This window comes from Tursiops truncatus, chromosome 2, assembly GCF_011762595.2.
Source record: "Tursiops truncatus isolate mTurTru1 chromosome 2, mTurTru1.mat.Y, whole genome shotgun sequence".
NCBI lineage: Eukaryota > Metazoa > Chordata > Mammalia > Artiodactyla > Delphinidae > Tursiops > Tursiops truncatus.
In genome coordinates this window covers 84346588-84365792 of record NC_047035.1, presented here as the reverse complement: position 1 = coordinate 84365792, position 19205 = coordinate 84346588, and the positions used below count along the sequence as shown (strand labels likewise).

General features: G+C 39.6%; 2 protein-coding genes across 11 annotated transcripts in view; one reads left to right on the top strand and one right to left on the bottom strand.

Moving 5' to 3' along the window:
• Positions 1-19205, top strand: part of NDUFAF1 (NADH:ubiquinone oxidoreductase complex assembly factor 1) — a 65839-nt gene that overhangs the window by 32589 nt on the left and 14045 nt on the right. For 3 of the 10 annotated variants that reach the window (XM_073800764.1, XM_073800759.1, XM_073800757.1), the window contains 3 exons: positions 132-206; positions 1298-1334; positions 7199-7866. In XM_073800764.1, the coding sequence (XP_073656865.1) occupies positions 132-206; positions 1298-1334; positions 7199-7299 (213 nt within the window). In that variant the 3' untranslated portion in view covers positions 7300-7866. Of the gene's footprint in view, positions 1-131; positions 207-661; positions 893-1297; positions 1335-5033; positions 7867-19205 lie in introns of those variants that run through there. The other 7 variants (XM_073800761.1, XM_073800762.1, XM_073800758.1 and 4 more) reach the window with 4 other exon arrangements.
• The window catches only part of NUSAP1 (nucleolar and spindle associated protein 1), a 33014-nt gene continuing 16473 nt past the window's right edge, over positions 2665-19205 (bottom strand). Inside the window, exons 5-11 of the mRNA XM_033851496.2 lie at positions 18302-18403; positions 17089-17198; positions 13469-13650; positions 11291-11448; positions 8053-8169; positions 4930-5038; positions 2665-3854 (exon numbers count right to left, since the gene is read on the bottom strand). Coding sequence (XP_033707387.1) covers positions 3758-3854; positions 4930-5038; positions 8053-8169; positions 11291-11448; positions 13469-13650; positions 17089-17198; positions 18302-18403 — 875 coding nt within the window. The 3' untranslated portion in view covers positions 2665-3757. The remainder of the gene's footprint in view (positions 3855-4929; positions 5039-8052; positions 8170-11290; positions 11449-13468; positions 13651-17088; positions 17199-18301; positions 18404-19205) is intronic.

Below are 19205 nucleotides of genomic sequence, written 5' to 3'. Positions count from 1 at the left end.
CTTGTTATAACTTCACATATTAGATAATTTTAAAATTCAATTTAAACCCTTATTATTTTATCACTGCAGTTCTAAACAGATGCCTCCGTTGCTTGCATGTCAGATCTGAAGTCAATGGTTTCTTCTTTCAGATTCCTTTCTCCAAATTTTTCTTCTCTAATCGAGGAAGAATCCGGGATGCCCAGTACCAGCTTCTGCTTGACAAGGTAACATTTTCCTGTATTTTCACTCAGAACTATATTATCTTTAGTGAAACAGAACTCCTGTGAGGATGAGTTCAAGTATACTCCTATTATACCTAGACAGATGCTGACTCAGAGCTATCCTGTGAGCCTAACCCCCATCCTGGAGGAATTTCAGTATGGTCCTCCTTTCAGCGTGCCTGCATTTTATTTTAGCTTTAAAATAAGAGTATTAGAGTTCAGGAGAGCTTCAAGGAACCTCCATTAGACATCCATGTTGTACTTACTAGTCTTAACTGGCACTACTTTAAAGAGAGAAGTAGAATGTGGAAAGAAAAGCAGTCCTGTACTTCCTCTAATTGGCTATGGCACATGAGAACTATCGTATACTTGCTAAGGGCTGATAGTACGGAATTTTAAAACTCCAGGAACAACATCAGCATACGAGATTTTGATCAATTTCTCTATTTTAAATTTAGATCTCTTCTATTGGATTCACCCTGGCTGATAAAGTGGATGGTCCATTCTTCCTAGAAATAGATTTTATTGGAGTATTTACTGATCCAGCCCACACAGAAGAATTTGCCTATGAAAATTCTCCAGAGCTTAATCCAAGACTTTTTAAATAGAGATCATGTAGTATTTCTGTGTTACTAAACTAAGGGTAGTAGAATCCACGATGACAAAAATAAAGTACTTCTTTAATGGCATCCAAACAATGGCGGGTATGTATTCCCTAAAACATAGCTAAATGCTGCTGCTAAGAGGGACCAGGATCTGAGCTGTACCTTAACTTAAAGAATCAAGTACTGATGCAGAGGTACTATGTAAATAACTGTTTTTGGTTAGAATGATTCCTATTAGCAACAGTTCCTATATAAGTAGGTGGTTTCCAAAGCAGGGAGTCTCTGTGGTGACTGTTTATGGCCCTCTACCATTCTATTCCTTATAGGTTTCTTCTGTTTTCTAATCTATCAGGATAGGAGACTGTTGAAGAATATTAAGGTGCTGTAGTAGTCACTGGGAAAAGATACCTGTTTTAGTCTGCCCAAGCTGCTATAACAAATGACTATAGACTAGGTGGCTTAAACAAAACACATATGTATTTCTTACAGTTCTGGAGGCTGGGAAGTCCAGGATACCTGGTGTCTGGTGAGTGCTTCTTGGCTTGTAGACAGCTGCCTTCTTACTGTATCCTCACATGGAGAGAACAAGTTCTAGTCTCTTTCTCTTCATATAAATAGCACTAACCCCATCATGAGGGTGCCACCTGCCTGACCTAATTACCTCCCAAAGGCCTCCAAGTATACCTCAAAGTACCAAGTCACATTTGGAATTAGGATTTCAGTATATGAATTGGGCAGGGGGCGGGGGCAGGGAACGGACACAAGCATGCAGTCCATAACACCTGCATAGCTGGTTCTCCAAAGATGCATGATCCTTACCAGTTCTTACTTTATAGACTAATGTCCCCAAGGCTTCCCCAGTCGTTTTTAGTATTAGAGATTGCATATACCAAAAATAAGACCCTGATTAACACAGTTTAAACTGATCAATTCTTGTCATCTTAGAGGAAGAAGTAGGAAACTATATGATATAGCCAGAGTACCCAACGAGAGCCAAGTTTAAAATAAGAGAATACACAAAGGCTGATAGCTTTCCCATCCATCTTGGCCTAAATACCTATTTTGTATGTTTTCATGTAATTATCTGTTTTTCAGCTTTATTGAGGTATAATTTACATAACATAAAGTTCATCTGTTTTAAGTATACAATTCAATGATTTTTTAGTTTATTTACAGAATTGTGCAGTCTTTTTTTTTTTTTTTGGCCGTGTCGCATGGCTTGCTGGTTCTTAGTTCCCTGACCGGGGATTGAACCCAGGACCACGGCAGTGAAAGCGCCAAATGTTAACCACTGGACTACCAGGGAATGCCCAGAATTCTGCAGTCTATCTATCTTTACATGAACTAATTGTAGGAAATTTCCATCAGCCTAGAAAGAAACCTCAGTGCCTCTTTGCAGTTACTCTTCATTCCCACTCTCAGCCCCACAATTACGAATCTACTTTTGCTATAGGTTTATCTTCTCTGGATATTTCATATAAATAGAATCATATATGATCTTTTGTGTCTTGCTTTTCACTTAGCATAATGTTTTTGAGGTTCATCCATGGTGTAGCGTGTTTATCAGTATTTCATTTTTTTAGTGCATATTTTTTAAATCCATCCATTGATGGGACAGCTGGATTTTTCTCCACTTTTTGGCTACTGTGAATAATACTGCTGTAAATATTTGCAGACACAAGTTTTGGTGTGGACATATGTTTTCATTTCTTAGGAGAATTGCTGGGTCATATGGTGGATGTACATTTAAATTTTTTAAAGAAACTACCAAACTGTTTTCCAAAGTGGTTATATCGTTTCACCTTCCCAGTAGCAGTGTATTTGACACAGATTTCCTGATTGATCTGATCTCTGCCTCTTGATAGCAAAATCTGAGTTTATTAAGCACCCAGGAGTATGCCATGTTCTGTGGGCCCATATACGTATAACAATAAGTATAACAGAATGTGACAGGTGCTGTGAAAATACAAAAGGACATAGTCATTTCTTCTAGGAGTGGGGAGTGGACGGTCAAGAAAGGATACACAAAGAGTACAAGTCAACTCTTGTTAGTCTTGGCTGGTCAACTAAATTTTAGAAACCAATTATATTTACAAAGAATGAATCTACCCCCCATGAGAAAAAATTTTATTTATGAAAATTTTAAGCAGTACAAAACTCGGAAGCTCCATTCGGGTGCAACAGACATGAATATGATACTAAGCAACTCTAGTCTTTTCCATAAATTGAGTAAGATGTATAAGTTTGACAGAGCATATAGTAATCCTTAAAGCAACAATCCTCAAATTTCAATATGACCCTGTATATTTCTAAATAAGCCAGGCTAGAATGAGCTAGTTTTTTGTTTTTAAGAATATATTGGGGGGAAAAAAAAAAAAAGAGATGTAACTGACAATTACATGAAGTGATCTGAAAGAGGTACATAGAAGCTTAAATGAAACATTTCACATAGATAAAATATTGACGCCTTATAAACCCATATGGCCCACAGTTTCGGTAAGACTACTAGGTTCTCTAGAGGATGAAGAGGTGGCCTTTCACAGCTTACCCTATTCATAACTTGTTATTGTTCAATTTCTACTAAAGTCTGTAGTATAATTAGCTACCATCAGGTAAGTGCTTTTGCCTAGAAGAGGACTGAAGTTCTGTTATTAGAGCCAGCAGAGGGAACTTGACCTTAAAAATCTAGGTCAAGAATCTACAGGATGGGTCTTTTTAGAAACCTGAGTTAGTTGTACAGGGGCTTAGGTAAAAACTATTTCAAAAGAATTTGAGAGCTTTAAAGGTAGTAATGTCTTTTCAGGGGTAAAACGTGAAGAAGCCACAGACACTACATATATACGAACAAAGTTAAGAGCAGAAAAAGGTCTTTTGGCTAAAGTGAGAGGACAGTACAGAAATATTTACAAAAGAGGGTTCAGAGAAAAGGAATATTTACGGGATATTAAATTATGAATGTTCAGCCATAATGAGGCCCCTTCGAACTCCCAGAACCTTTGCTTTCTTCTCCTTTCGTTCTTGCTCATGTTTCTTCCGTTGCTCCTCCCTAAGGAGGGATAGGTATACGTTAGGCTCTAGTGAAGCTCCAAGCAGACCACTTCAAAGCACCTATTGTTAGACTAATGTCCAAACTTAAAATGACATCCAGTACACTTGTGTAAAGCACACTCTTACAGGACATTGTGCTCTGTCCAGTGGTCTCTGTGATGGAAGCCACACCTGTAAGTCACTGTTGTGTTAAAAGGCTAGAACTTGGGGGGGGGGGTTGTTGTTTTTAATGTTAAGGCAGCATTCTAAAATCAAGCATGGAATTGGAAGCAGAAGACACCTTGGAGATCGAATCCAACCCCTGTAGTTTTTTTTAGTTTGTTTTAAATGAGAAACCTCTACCTGTGGAAGTCAAAGGTCGACCTCAAAATCACACTGTCTAATAAAAGTGCTAAAATTGGAATCAGGATCTCTGACTTAAACCACTATGATTTTGGGGAGAAGGAATTAAGAGAAAAAAAGGCCCAGAATCATGATAATGATTTTAATAGCAAATAGTAAGGTCTTGGTGGTAGCTGGCAAGTCAAATGGTAGTTAACCCGGTATCAGGAGGGTGTCACACAGGGAATCGGCCAAACCAGGACCAGCTGCAGCCCAGGTCAGACTCTGGTGTTAACTTGGTTTCCACACAGAAAGAAGCCTCTAAGGATCATCCTGGGGTTTCCCCCTGTGTAGAGCCCTGAAGCCTAGAAAGCCTGGTTTCCCTGGGAGTGTGAAATTTATGTGCATCCTTAGGTGCCCTGGGCACCTGGATTGGTATCTGGAGGGACATCCAGGTGCATTGTTTGGGCAGATAGGTCATGTAAGAGCAGTGCTGTGAACCAGGTCCTCTTCTGAATCACCTGCAGAGCTTTGGAAACAATGCAGATACATGGGTTCCATCTCAAACCTACTGAATTAGAACCCACTGTGGTATTGCCTAGGCACATGTACTTTTATTAAGTTCTGTATGATTCCACTTCTACCCTCTTCTTAAACACCACTATTACTGTGACTCTATCCCTCAGAGACTCTGCTTTTATATACAGTCTTTCAAAATTAAAAGAGTTAGAACTGGATAATTATGTACTTACCTGGTCTGGCGATGAGGCTGTTTATAACTTTTCTTGTGTAAGCTTACTCTGTTGACATGTTCATTCAGAGAACTGTTTTCTTTAGATTGTCCCCATGGTTTCAGTTTTCCTAGTTTAGGACAGAGACAGAGACAGATTTAAGAAGATTCTTGGGACTTCCCTGGTGGCGCAGTGGTTAAGAATCCGCCTGCCAACGCAGGGAACATGCGTCGAGCCCTGGCCTGGGAAGATCCCACATGCCGCGGAGCAACTAAGCCTGTGTGCCACAACTACTGAGCCTGCGCTCTAGAGCCCGCGAGCCACAACTACTGAGCCCGTGTTCCACAACTACTGAAGCCTGCGCTCCTAGAGCCCATTCTCCGCAACAAGAGAAGCCACCGCAACGAGAAGCCAATGCATCGCAACAAAGAGTAGCTCCCGCTCACCGCAACTAGAGAAAGCCCGTGCGCAGCAGTGAAGACCCAATACAGCCATAAATAAATAAATGAAAAGATTCCTGTATTTATATTCCTAATTTTCTCTTCATCTGTGGCTACCTGCTTGCTGTCAACATTCATACTTTGGTTTTTTGTTGTTTTTCTTTTTGCGGTATGCGGGCCTCTCACTGTTGTGGCCTCTCCTGTTGCGGAGCACAGGCTCCGGACGCGCAGGCTCAGTGGCTGTGGCTCACGGGCCCAGCCGCTCCGTGGCACGTGGGATCTTCCCAGACTGGGGCACGAACCCGTGTCCCCTGCATCGGCAGGCAGACTCTCAACCACTGCGCCACCAGGGAAGCCCCATACTTTGTTTTTAAAGAAATCTGCCAGTATAATTCTATTAATTTCAATTTAATATTCCACAGATAGACATTACATTTTTTTCCTCTAAAAATAAGTGTCTTCTACTTTTTAATCCTTGAAAAGCCAGAAAAAAATCTTAAAAAAACAAAAGAAACTTTAATACTGAATCCCATGACACAGCACATTAAAAGAAGCCATAACAACTAAGTAGTTTATCCCAACGTTGCATAGGAATGTTTAATATTAAAGTAGTATTTCATCTGTGCAGTTTATCATTATTGTTACCTATTAAAATGTATTTGGAATGCAACAAGTGGGAATATTTTGTTGGCTTTAGAACTGTGACCAAATTTCCAGATGTTTATATATTACTTTATTTGTATAGTTTGACCTACTTCTGAGTACCAAAGATTACCATTTGCAGTGTTTACCATTTTATAGAAAGGACTTTCACACCTGCTATATCATTTGATCCTTTCAGTAACCACTGAAGTAGTACTTATTTATTTTCCCTTCCATAAAGGAATTAAGTGACTTGTCTAGGATATAAAATAACAAGCACAGATGAAGCTCTCAACCAGGTTTTTTTTTACCATCAGTAGAAGTTAGTGGTGATCAGTCATTCCCATAACAAATTCTTTTTGAGTACCTGGTATGTGCCAGGGACTATTCTAGGTGCTAGGGACATAGCAGTGAACCAAGTGGTCAAAAATCCTTGCTCTCAAAAAAAAAACAAAAAAAAAACCTTGCTCTCTTGGAATTACATTTCCAGTGGTAGAGGTAGACAGTAGTCAAGTAAGATAACACCAGGTGGTGCTATGTGCTATGGAGAAATGTAAAACAAGGTGAGGAATAAAGAGTGCGGGTGGGTGGGTGGGCAGGGAAGACCTTTCTCGGTTGCTGACAGTTGAGTGGATGCCCCATTAAAACAAGGGAGCAAGCTGTGCAAAGATCAGTGTGAATAGTGTTCCAGGTGGAGCAGAGGGATAACAAGTTCAAAGACCTGGAGGAGGGGTGGTGTTTCAGTGTTTGAGGAGCCGAAACACCAGTGTGGTTGACACAGAGTCAGGGAAGGGAGGAGGCAATGAAATGAGGGTGGGAGAGAGACAGGAAACCTTAGGAGGTTCTGAGCAAGCAGTGATGTGCTCTGATTTGTTTTTAAAGTTGTAGTGGGGCAAAGAGGCTTTTGTAGAAGCCCAGGTAAGATGATGTGACTTGGACCAAAGGGAGTCAAAGTGGAGGGATGAAGAGTGGTCAGATTAAAGATCAATTTCAACGATGGAGTTGAAAGGACTAGCTGATAGACTGGATATGGGGTCTGAGAGAGAGTGAGGAACCAAAGGTGACTCCTAGGCTTCTGCCCCGACACTCAGGAGAGAGTTGCCGTTGCCACAGATGGGAAAACTTGGGGAGGAAAAATGGGTGGGAGAAGTTTTCTTAAACCACGGTTCAGTTTGATTGTTACCTCTAAATAAGGCTTACATTTTTAGGCTTCCCTGGTGGCACAGTGGTTAAGAATCCGCCTGCCAATGTAGGGGACACAGGCTCGAGCCCTGGTCTGGGAAGATCCTACATGCTGCGGAGCAACTAAGCCCGTGCATCACAACTACTGAGCCTGCGCTCTAAGAGCCCGCGAGCCACAACTACTGAAGCCCGCGCACCTAGAGTCTGCGCTCCGCAACAAGAGAAGCCACCACAATGAGAAGCCTGTGCACCGCAACTAGAGAAAGCCCATGTGAAGCAACGAAGACCCAATGCAGCCAAAAATAAAATAAATCTATAAAAAAAAAGACTTACATTTTCATTATATTTGTTTCATTAACATTAGTAATTTAAAAATAAACACTGTTACATGATTCTTATAGGAAGGTTTTGTTTTAAGGTAATTCCAGAAGCACTGACAGATCACATTAAGTACTGACGTTTTAAATGGATGTAAAGATACTTTAATATATCCCCAAGAGCGACATCTGGCCAATAAATGTCCCAGATTGTTTGACCAGTGATTCTCAGCTTGGGATCCTTTAAAAACTATAAAGAAAACATTCATTTACCCACAGCCTAACTTCCAAGTTTCTTGATTTTGGCTGAAGTTTTATTAATACTTTGTAGTAACACTGATTAGAAGTTGTCTTTGCTTAATAAAAATGTAAGTGAATCAATTATTTTTTTTTTTAGTATTTGCTTAATGGACACTTTTTAAATCATGGGTCACGTGGATACAGGGGCAGAGGCAGGAATTCTACGCCAAGTATGGCTTACACTGAGTCACTAGAATTTTTCACATCCTCAGATGCGGAATTGTTCAATCTTAAATCTTGTACATCAAAACATTCCCACATACCTTTGTGTGGCTCATAGTTGAGGGGACGAGACAAACTTGCTTTGAGATCAAACACTGGTTTTCTATGGGAGATTGGAGTCTGCACTGTCTCAGCTGTCAACTTGAACGGGGTAATAACTAAAACAACAAACAAGATCCAAGGGCTTAATTAGAAAAAAAGACCTGTTTAAGTATCGCTTTTCAATCTTAAAAATAGAATTCAATATGAACAGTCTGAAACAGATATAGGGTTAAAAAGGAGGAGAAAATGGTTCTGATGAACCTAGGGGCAGGAAAGGAATAAAGATGCAGACGTAGAGAATGGACTTGAGGACACAGGGTGGGGGGGGAAGGAAAAAAAAAAGGAGAAAAGAATAACTGAGGAAAACCAACCCCTTAGCTGTTCCCCTGTTAGCAGCTCCCCAAAGTGTCTAAATATTGTGACATTTCCTAGGATCAGCTGGAGTTTAGAATCCTGTTTTAAGAATTAATCGGGTGAGGGACTTCCCTGGTGGTCCAGTGGGTAAGATGCCATGCTCCCAATGCACGGGGCACAGGTTCAATCCCCGGTTGGGGAACTAGATCCCGTAGGCATGCCGCAACTAAGACCAAATAAATATGTTTTTAAAAAAAGAATTAGGGCTTCCCTGGTGGCGCAGTGGTTGAGAGTCTGCCTGCCAATGCAGGGGACACGGGTTCGTGCCCCGGTCTGGGAAGATCCCACATGCCGCGGAGTGGCTGGGCCCGTGAGCCATGGCCGCTGAGCCTGCATGTCCGGAGCCTGTGCTCCGCGACGGGAGAGGCCACAACAGTGAGAGGCCCACGTACAGCAAAAAAAAAAAAAAAAAAAAAAAAAAAAATTCATTGGGTGGGAGGGATAAATTAGGAGTTTGGGATTAACATATACACACTACTATACATAAAATAGATAACCAAAAAGAAGTACCTACTGTAGAGCACAGGGAACTATACTCAATATTTTGTAATAACCTATAAGGGATAGGAATCTGCAAAAGATTATATATACAGTTATATATACATATGTATATATATGTGTAATTGAATCACTTTGCTGTACACCTGAAACTGACACAACATTGTAAATCAAGTTTATTTCAGTTAAAAAAAAAATAAGCGGGTAAATTTTCAGGCTGCTTCCCTGATATTTACCCTTTTATTTATTTATTTTTTAATTTAGTTTTTCTTTTTTGGCCGAGCCATGTGGCATGCGGGATCTTATTTCCCCAACCAGGGATGAAACCTGCACCCCCTGCAGCAAAAGCGTGGAGTCCCAACCGCTGGACCACCAGGGAATTCCCTACCCTTTAAAAAAATTATATATTGTTAATAGTAACATTTTCATTAACACAAACAGATATAAAGCCTGCAAGGAACCTAATCACATAGAAATAAAAAGATCCATGGCTCTGGTTGTTACTAATGAAGGCTGTTACCGAAGAATATGAATTTTTGTAATATAAAGTTAAAAATATACCAGGATGGTATAATTCGGTAAGCCACATTTTTGCTACAGTTGGGCAGCATATATCTGGCACATTTTGTAATCCCTTCCCCTCACAGGTTGCATTCAGGCCATCGTCAAATGTTGGCACTTGCCCATATATGTGAACAAGCAACTAGGATCTAGGACCACCTAGTGAAACAACCCAGAAAAGCACAGAACTCCTGTGCTGAAGACATTCCACTGTGTTGCTATCAAGTGTTGGCAGGGAGGGGAACAATGGGACTGTCCCACACTGCTGATGAGAATATAAACCAGTACAATTAAACCAGTAATGTAAGGGTCTGTCTACCCTACTATCCAGCAGCCCCAGTCCTACTCTCGAGAAACTGTGTACATGGACAGGAGACATGTTCCAGAATGGTCATAGCTACACTATACAAAATAACAAAAGTTGGAAATACCCATGGGGTCCATGAGCAGTAAAATGGATAAGTTGAAATATATCCATACAATTGAAAAACACGGTGAAAATGAACTTTAGCTCATTTATTAATATGATTCTTGAAACAGTGAATAAAGCAAATCACAAGAAAAAAATTAGTTTGATTTCATTTATATTAAATTCATATTTGATAACCAGGGAAAGAAAACTGTGCCATTCCGACTGGGCACACCCCTGAGTTACTTAGAGGAGAAAGCTCAGGATATGGCAAACATTTAGTTCCTGCCTCATGTCCTTATCTGTGAGTATTTGTGAGTCCTTTCTCAGTATTAGGCAGGTGGCTGCTGCTCAGTGACCCCTGCTCCATGTAAAATGACACAGTCACATCTTAGGCAAGTCCACTCTTCATTTTCTAGCCCTGCTCTCTGCCCAAGCCCCTTTCTTCCCCTATTACAGGATGATTTAGAATGTTATGTGGAATGTTTCCTTGCTGATAGAGAAACGATTAAGGGTGGGTAGGAATGAGAGAGGTCATCTAGAGGAAGAATCATAAATTTTCTGATCCCACCTCTGTACTCTCTCTTGAAATTTAGTTGTCAGTCCCACTATTCAATCTTTAATTTAGGTGTCAAAGGCATGAAAAAATCCTCAGTCTCCACACTGATTATTACCAACAATAATACTCTCTTCTTGTTTAAACTCTTGCTGGATTGCTCTAGTCTCAGGGAATCTGGCAGTCCTTCCTGTGTAATCAAGGCTCTTGCCTGACATTCAGTAGGACTCTTGAGAGAATTTTGATATACTCAGTTCTAATACAGGCCTTAACCTGTTGGTGATACTCTTTTAAACCTTCACACTGCTATTGCAGTGTTCTTTTGAAAACCACTTGGTCTTTGTAGGTGATGATTAAGTAGACCGTGTGTAGAAGATTATCTATATGGCTTATTCTGGCTTATACAATCTACTAGTAGTCAATAGTGTGGCATTTATTCCATGAACTCTGGGTCCTGTTAGTTTCAGAGTCTGGCAGAACCATTCAGAGGCTGTAACGAATACTGTAATCCCCCTCCTAATCCCTGAGAAGGGGCTGAATGTTCTTCATTCAGGACAGGATGGAGTCCTCTGGCAGATGTGTCAGGTTTTTTTGTCTGTGTCTCTGGCACTTCCCTTGCCAGTATAAATGAAAACTATGCTAGACAAATTTTTGCTTTTGATTCTATAGATAATGGAGAGGCTTTAAAGAAACAGACAATCATATTAGGAAGCTACATGGTTTAAAGATAAACCAGAACTTTGGGGGGTGGGAGGGAGGTTGTTTTGTTTTGTTCTGTTGTTTTTTTTTTTTTTTTTACCAGCAGCAGATTCAGCCCTTGTGGTCTTTAACTTGTGTGTCTCGAGCACAGCCTGGCCTTTTGGGGTACTCCCAGATGTGGTCACATGTGCAGACTTTCTGGCTGGAGTCTTGGTCAGTGAACGCTTATGCTCATTATCTTTAGTAGCAGCTGAAAACCTAAATAGGACAGTGGAGTATAAGACATGAGTACTTGGGTCAAGCTTCTAAACAAAACCACCTACCCATCACCAAGCACTGAAAGGGCCTCAATAAATACTTGTTATACAAATGAACCTCTTTCACAGAATAGACATGTTCTTAAACAATGATGCTAGAGCAAATCATTTATCAACTTGTTATTTGTAAAATATGGTTTTATATTCTCTGCTCTCCCTGCCTTGGCCAAAGACAGTATAAGGCAGAGCTCAAAGGAGATGCCTATGTGCCTCAAGTTATAGTTTAGGAGGTATTTTAAAAAGCTCCCCTTCTTTCTCCTCCTCCTAGTGAGGGCAAGTCTGAGGGAACAGGAGATTGCTATGCCAAATGAGTGATAGGAGCATTTCTTCCATCTTCCTAGAAGAATGTCATTCATTTGAGTGGTACATAAGTCCTTCTCTACTCAGAGCAAGTTGCCATAAATGTTTTTCATTGATCCTCTGATGCAGAGTTTTTCTACATTTTAACATCTCTGAAATTAGAATGTGTTTTACAATTGGTAACACATCAAAGTTAGTCGGCAGTGCTTTTTCTTAGTGGTTCATAGAATAATGGTGAGTCTTCAGTGGATGGTATCTTAGATTCAATGAAAATCCAGTAATGACAGACATAAACACACATAGGGTTGTTGGTGGTGGGTTAACAGAAGGGAACTTCTGGACTTACAACTAAAGATTTGATGGTGATCCTGAATCAACATCTAAAATTATTACTCAAGACTCTCTACAACAGAGTTAAGAAAATTAGATGCGGTAGGAAAAGTGCTACTAATTCCAGGCTGTTCTGTACCCTGCATGAAGCAAGGACTAGCCCCTGACCATGGTGTTCTTAACTATTAATAAATACAATCAGAACTGCCAAGTATAGGTACCTCATATTCCAGGCTAACTCAATAAGAATTCGAAATTCAAGGGCATTTTTCAGTTTTTAAAAACTATGTCAGATAATTGCACGTGTTGGGGAAGTGTTACCATGCACCAGTTCTGTTAGATGCCGCAAACGCCCTTAAAAAAGGAGAGAATCAAATTTCGGTATTAAGAGAAAGGAGCCTGAAGATCTTCATCTGTGGGGACAGTCACAGTTGAGGGCTCACCTGATGTCAGGAAAGGCACAAGCAAAGAAAACAGGGATCAATGAGCATGAGATGGCTATGCTACTGCAGTACCCAGTAGGTTACAATGTTCATAGTTTAGGATGAGTCAATTCTTTAGCTCACTACATTGGGAGATTAGGAATTTAGCTTCAACTTTAGATTTATGTCAACGGAAAAATTTCTATGTACACATCTTTGCAGACATACATTAAATTAATAAGGTAAAATATCCATATAGATCTTATTTTCTATCTTTACTTATGAATCAAATGTGAGCTTAGGGGGACTTCCCTGGTGGCACAGTGGTTAAGAATCCGCCTGCCAATGCAGGGGACACGGGTTCGAGCCCTGGTCCGGGAAGATCCCACATGCCACAGAGCAACTAAGCCCGTGCGCCACAGCTACTAAGGCTGTGCAATGGGGCCCACGAGCCACAACTGTTGAGCCTGTGTGCCACAACTACGGAAGCCCATGCACCTAAAGCCTATGCTCCGCAACAATAGAAGCCACTGCAACGAGAAGCCTGCGCACCACAAGGAAGAGTAGCCCCCGCTTGCCGCACCTAGAGAAAGCCCGGGGGCAGCAATGAAGACCCAATGCAGCCAAAAAATAAATAAATTAAAAAACCAACACAAAACGAATAAAAAGGTAGTGTTTAAAAAAAAAAACAACACGCGAGCTTAGGGAAGGTGGACAAAACAAGAAAACACAAATTTAAGGGGAAAAAAGTAACATAAATAAAACCAGTTTGCTGATCTTTCTCTCTATTCCGATCCTTTCTCCTTTTTCATCAACACTAAAATATTTGTTGTAGTCCACCTGAAATGTATTAGAAGCAGTAAAGCTTTGAGCTCTCGCCCTTGGTTCCATTTTGGAGCTCTTCTTTACCTGACGTTCATCTTAGCTGCTGAGAGCACAGAGCGCTTGGCCAGCCCCTTCACACACGAGGTGCTACGGCCTGCGTGAGGCCGGCCTTGTGAGCCCCGTTGGCTGGCGGGGGTACGAGCCACAGAGAGTCTTTCTCGGGGAGGAACTGGAGTTGCCACCACTCCCTTAGTGCCGGGCTGCTTCTGAAGAAAGGGAAACACACCACATTAAAGCTGGCCTCTGAGACAGTATTGTCTGGGCAAAGTGCAAGAGAGTGCCCCCATTTATCCCGTTTCATCGCCACTTTTAACCCTGTCATCCTTCCTTCCCCACTACCTCACCCTACCCTACCTGCCTGGCAGGCTGAGCAGTTCCCTGCACCTGTGTTGCTATGGTGACTCTGATTTAAGAGAAACTTCTGGTTGTGCTGAGTAACGTGTTACAGAAAGCCTTTCCCAGCTACCATGTCCCCAGGTATTTTCTAACTAGAGAAAGCAGGTGGCTAAACAGTCCCCCATGGCCAGAAAGGGAGGATAAATCGGTTCTCTTGGAAAGATGGTTCCTTTGAGAGCATGATATGCAGTTTATTAAATACAAACTCAAAGAGAAACCTACTATGTAAAAAGCTTATGGAATCTACAAATAATTCCTCTCCTACCCACCCCTGGCTCTCCAATAGCTTTTTAAAGTTCTTTTTAAAAAACCTAAAGAAAAGAAAGAAGGGAGGAAGGGAAATGCTCTCTTTGAAATGGCAGGGAAGGGTTCCACTTATGTTCTTTTTCTAGATACTGTCAAAGCACAAAGAATGATTGAATGTTTTACTATCATTAGTCTAAGCTCTGTTGCAAGCAGAAGAAATCTAACTTCACTGACAGCAGAGATAGGACTATTAAAATTGACAATGTAAAGCCAAAAGACATAAAAATTCTGATTCTATCCTATGAAATAATACAAGAAACTAGAGAATTATGTTAACTTCTCATTTCAACATACGAGCAGAAGAGAGTCTCATGTTGTGAGACAAATTTAAAACCAAAGTATTTGGTAAATACATATCTTTACTATAAGCTGAAAACTCAGGTTAGATGTATTAAGTATGCTGTTATATTTAACCACACCTTTTATGCCTTCTTCTGTCTTTCCCCTAAAATTCCCACTTTCCAGTATACCTGGTGATAGAATCACCAACTCTATACCTTTGCTTGAGCAACTTATGTTTAAATGATTCTACTCGCACTGAATACCAATCTTTCTGACTTTTCAGGTAGAATATTATGCCGCAGACTCTAGTAGTACAAATTTATTTTGTTTGCAGTGTATCTAATCAATTCCTTCCTTTCTTTTAGCAAAAAAAATCCTGTTTTAACAAAGCAAAGAGCTCAATCATACCATACATAAAAATTAAAATGTGGGTTAAGGAGTAACATAGGGAAAAATAATAAAAGCAGTAAAAATAAATATAAGAGCATATTTTTATGATCTTGGGACAGGGAGAGCAAGACAAAACCCTCAGTTTTAGAAGGAAAAGCTGGATAGTTGGATAAAACAATAAAACCTTCCACAAGGTAAGACACTGTTAAGACAAACTGTGGGAAAGTATTTAGAACATATAATACATAATATATGTCATTAATATAGATAAGTGGCTCATAAATCAGCAAAAATTAAGAAAAAGCAAATTCACAGCAAAATCATCAATGAACACATATAAATATTTGTAACATAAACATGTAACATGTAATGATCAGAGAAATGCAAATTCAATTGGGATTTTGTCATATACTGTCAAAGATCAAAAAATTTGATCATTCCTACTGTTAGCAAAGTAAACAGGCAACTCAGGGCACAAGGTTTCAGATCATTGCAGAGGGGAGCCATTTGGCAACTAACTCAATCAGGTTTCCATCCTGTAATCATGAAAGGAGAGATTGGTCACAGCCAGAATGATTCTCTCTAGATCTCTGCTCATTTCTTATTGTCCATCACTCTCCAAATGACCAATCCCCAAACAAGTCAACCGTCAAGAAATCCATATTAGCTATGGTGAAGTCACTGTAATTGTTTTTTATTCTCTAGTCTCCAAACAGATCATACCAAATAACCCATTTGATTAGCCAATTCCTTAAACAGTGGCGCTGGGGTGGGATTTTAGAACTCATTCAGATGGGGCTATCAACTAAAAAACAACATAAGCTACTCATTTATTCAACACATCTTCAAGGCTACAATCAAGTTTGTGGTTGAAGCAGTTGTTCTGCCCTTAACTTTTACCTGGAAATTAATTCATCCATATTATGTAGTACAGAAAGCTTGACTTTCAATCAAGTACTTAAGTAGGCTCAGCTTCATGGTAAGGAGAACGAGTGGCCCTCCTTACAGGCATATTTGCAGCTAGCTCATGCCTATGCAGAAAAAGAAGCTGTCTACTTTCTGTAAAGCATCAGCAGGACACCCTCTCCCGCTCCTCCGGGATGGGCCTCTTGTCCCAATACTCAGCTGTGAATGTTGTGATACTTAGCCCTTGCTAATAGTTAAGAGTCTTCTTATGGACATACTGAATAGCTCTTCCCTGGATTGTCCACCCATGTTGTTAGATCACTATGAAGGAATGGAGATGTTTAATGCCAAGACTGTTCGCTAGAAAGTTGTTAACAGTGTCTTCAACTGTGGTAACAGTGGTTTTATAAATGTTCAAATGAACATTTATTATCCAAGAGTAAGCTTCTAAGAACCGTATGTTTTTTGTTTTTAATTATTTAGAACTTATTACCCAGTGCATTTCTGCATTGGCACTGATATCAGAAAACTCAAAACTCAACTGAGTGACTGATATATTAGTCACTGTACCTGTTAACAGTGCTCATTTTCTGCCCCTTTTAAACCAGATTTATACTGTTTTGTGTTGTGTGTAATACCACAAACTGCCTCAAATTCTTTGAGAAATAGGCAGGTTATTATGTATTATTAAATTCAAAAATGTTTCCCATCCATCTTTGTGGCACCCCTTTAACACCAGATACCATGTAAGACAGGAACATCAACTTCCTAGGATGTTATTTACTCACTACTATGCTGCTAACTCAGCCTCAGGGTTGACTTTACCTTCTCTTACTCGAAGCTGCTTGAGTCCAGCAGGACCTGGCCTGAAGGCCCCCCACCCAGAGAGCTCAGGTATGACAGGAAGCCTTTAAATTAGCAACTGCTAGTCACTCATTTTCCCTTTAGGTCAGAGACAGGGAGAGATGGCTTCAGCCATATATCAGTCCTTCCCCAACAAAAGTGATAGGCACAGTGTCTGAATGTGGAAAACAGAACAACTTATTGCTACTTTGGAGTTCTTCCTTTTTTTTTCCTTTTTTTACTGTTTACTTTAAAAAAATTTTTTTACAAATTTTTAAAAAATGTTTTATTTTTTTAACTTTATTTTTTACAGAATTCTTTTTCATAGTGAAGATTCACTGCTTTATCTGGAGGGTTTTGAAAATTCTCAAAAACAAATTTAAAATAATAAAAATACATTAGACTCAAATCCATTCCACTAGTAGAATAATAGCTAATTGTATTAACCATTGTATATACACAGTATCAACATTAAAAACAAACAGCTTAGTGGCATTAAGAACATAATTTTATCAGCATACCTTCAGTTCATTAAATGAATTGTGTTCTTCAAAATGTTTCTTTTTTCTCTCAACATATTGATCAATGGACTCCATTTCCTTAAAACGAGCCTCATGAAGCTTCTTAAAATCTAGAATATTTCCCCAAATATGACAATTAACAACAAGACAAAATCCATTTATTCACCTTCCCTATGTTTTTCTGTTAACACTTATTCTTGTCTTGGCATCCCTGACATTCAACTTCAGCATCATCTTTGCTAAAATTTTAATTTCAAAACATTTAGGTTTTAAAAATCAGGGGCAAAGCATATTCACCTTATAAACTACGAACACTGACCATCTCTCCGTTGTCCATTTCACTGCTGACTAACATCTTCGTTTAGTCCAGAGGATAAGAAAAGACTAACAGATTTGTCCTCTCCCCTTACCAATTAATTAATGGCCTTTACTTAATCATAAATTTGACATTTAATAATGCTAAGAAAGCTCTATGCAAAGGATTGGCAAACTTTCTGTAAACGGGCAGACAGTAAATATTTTAGGCTTGGCGGTCACATACACTGTGGTCTCTGTCTCATATTCTTTCTTATATACAACCTTTTACAAATGTAAAAGGGCTATAAGAAACCATTCTTAGCTCAAGGGCTATAAGACAGGCCAAGATGGGCAATAGTTTGCTGACTCCTGCTCTGTACTATTCTAACTAACTATATTCTTATTAAGTATAATTGTTAGAATTTCTCAAATATGCTAAGCAGCATTTTAAGTACTCTAAGTATATAGCACAGTCAACATTCTATGTGCCAGGCAATAGAGAAAGAGAATTACATGTCCAGAAATGGAGTCCCTTAGACTTATTACTAAAAATAATGTTTTTACAAGGTAGACATTGTGCCAAGTATTTGATACACATTAATTCTCAGATATTTCATGAATACTTGCTACAGCCTAGCTGCCTTGCTAGGTAATCAGAAGTGGAAAACTGTCTTAATTAATCCATATATTAACCTGATGAAATAGGTAGTTTAATTATTCCCACTTTAAACTGAGGACGTGGGTTTACTGGGGATAAATAAGTTTCCCAAGGTCTCACAGGCAGAAAATGGGGGAACGAGGGCGCAAACCCCAATGCCAGTGTCTGAGCCTTCGGCTGTCACAGTGCACTGCCTCGCCAGCGTCAGCCTGAAGGGGGCCAACCACCATTTTATGTTTCTTTGTGTGCAAAACTTACTTGGAGTAGTGCTTGCAGTTCTTTTATTTTTTCTGGGTTTGGAAAACCCATCTGTGTAGAGAGACTTCTTTCTTTCTGAAGGTATCTTTGGACCTTCATTACCTGAATCCAAGGATACAGAACTAATGAAAGATTTCCAAAAATTATTCCCATTAAGAAATGTAAGTTAACGTGGAGCATATTCATGTGATAGGCCTCTGCCAAGGTATGGGAGAGACGGCACAAGGAGCACAAAGCATTAGTTACAGCATCACCACAATTTTAGCTCATATTTCAAGTAGACAGAAATTTTATGCTTCTTGTATAGATGTTTTTAAATTTCTGTATGTTTATAAAACTCTTTTCCAGAACTTTTGCTATGAACATGTCTAGTTGTTTTAACAAGGATGATAAAAGTCACACAATCCCACCAGCCTAAGAAACACTATTATCATGTTGGCTATTATTATATTTATTGTATTTTCTCAGGTCCTTTGCTTCTATACTTGTTTTGCTTTTGTTCTTTAAATCCAGTGAAAGCCATCATGTATATAAGGGTTGCTATTTCCCCCTACTATCTCCCACATTCTAGTATCTTTTTCAGCTTAAGGCAATCTACTAAAAACTGTGCAAGTGGGTTTTCAAGAAATGCTACTTATAAAGTCACTCATCCTTAAGGTTTCCCAATGCATCCATAAAACAAGGCAAAAGAATGACTGGATAGAGCAGAGGGGTTATAGGGCTTTTGCTTGGACCTTGGCCATGAAATAGGATATTTAAGGAGTCACAGTCATTCCTCACAAGATACTTATTACAAATGGAAATATAATAACTATTACAAAGGAGCAACCTAGCAGACACCACCATAACCAGGTGATGCAAGTTGACAAGACTAGTCATAGGACAAACCAACATCTGAGTCCTC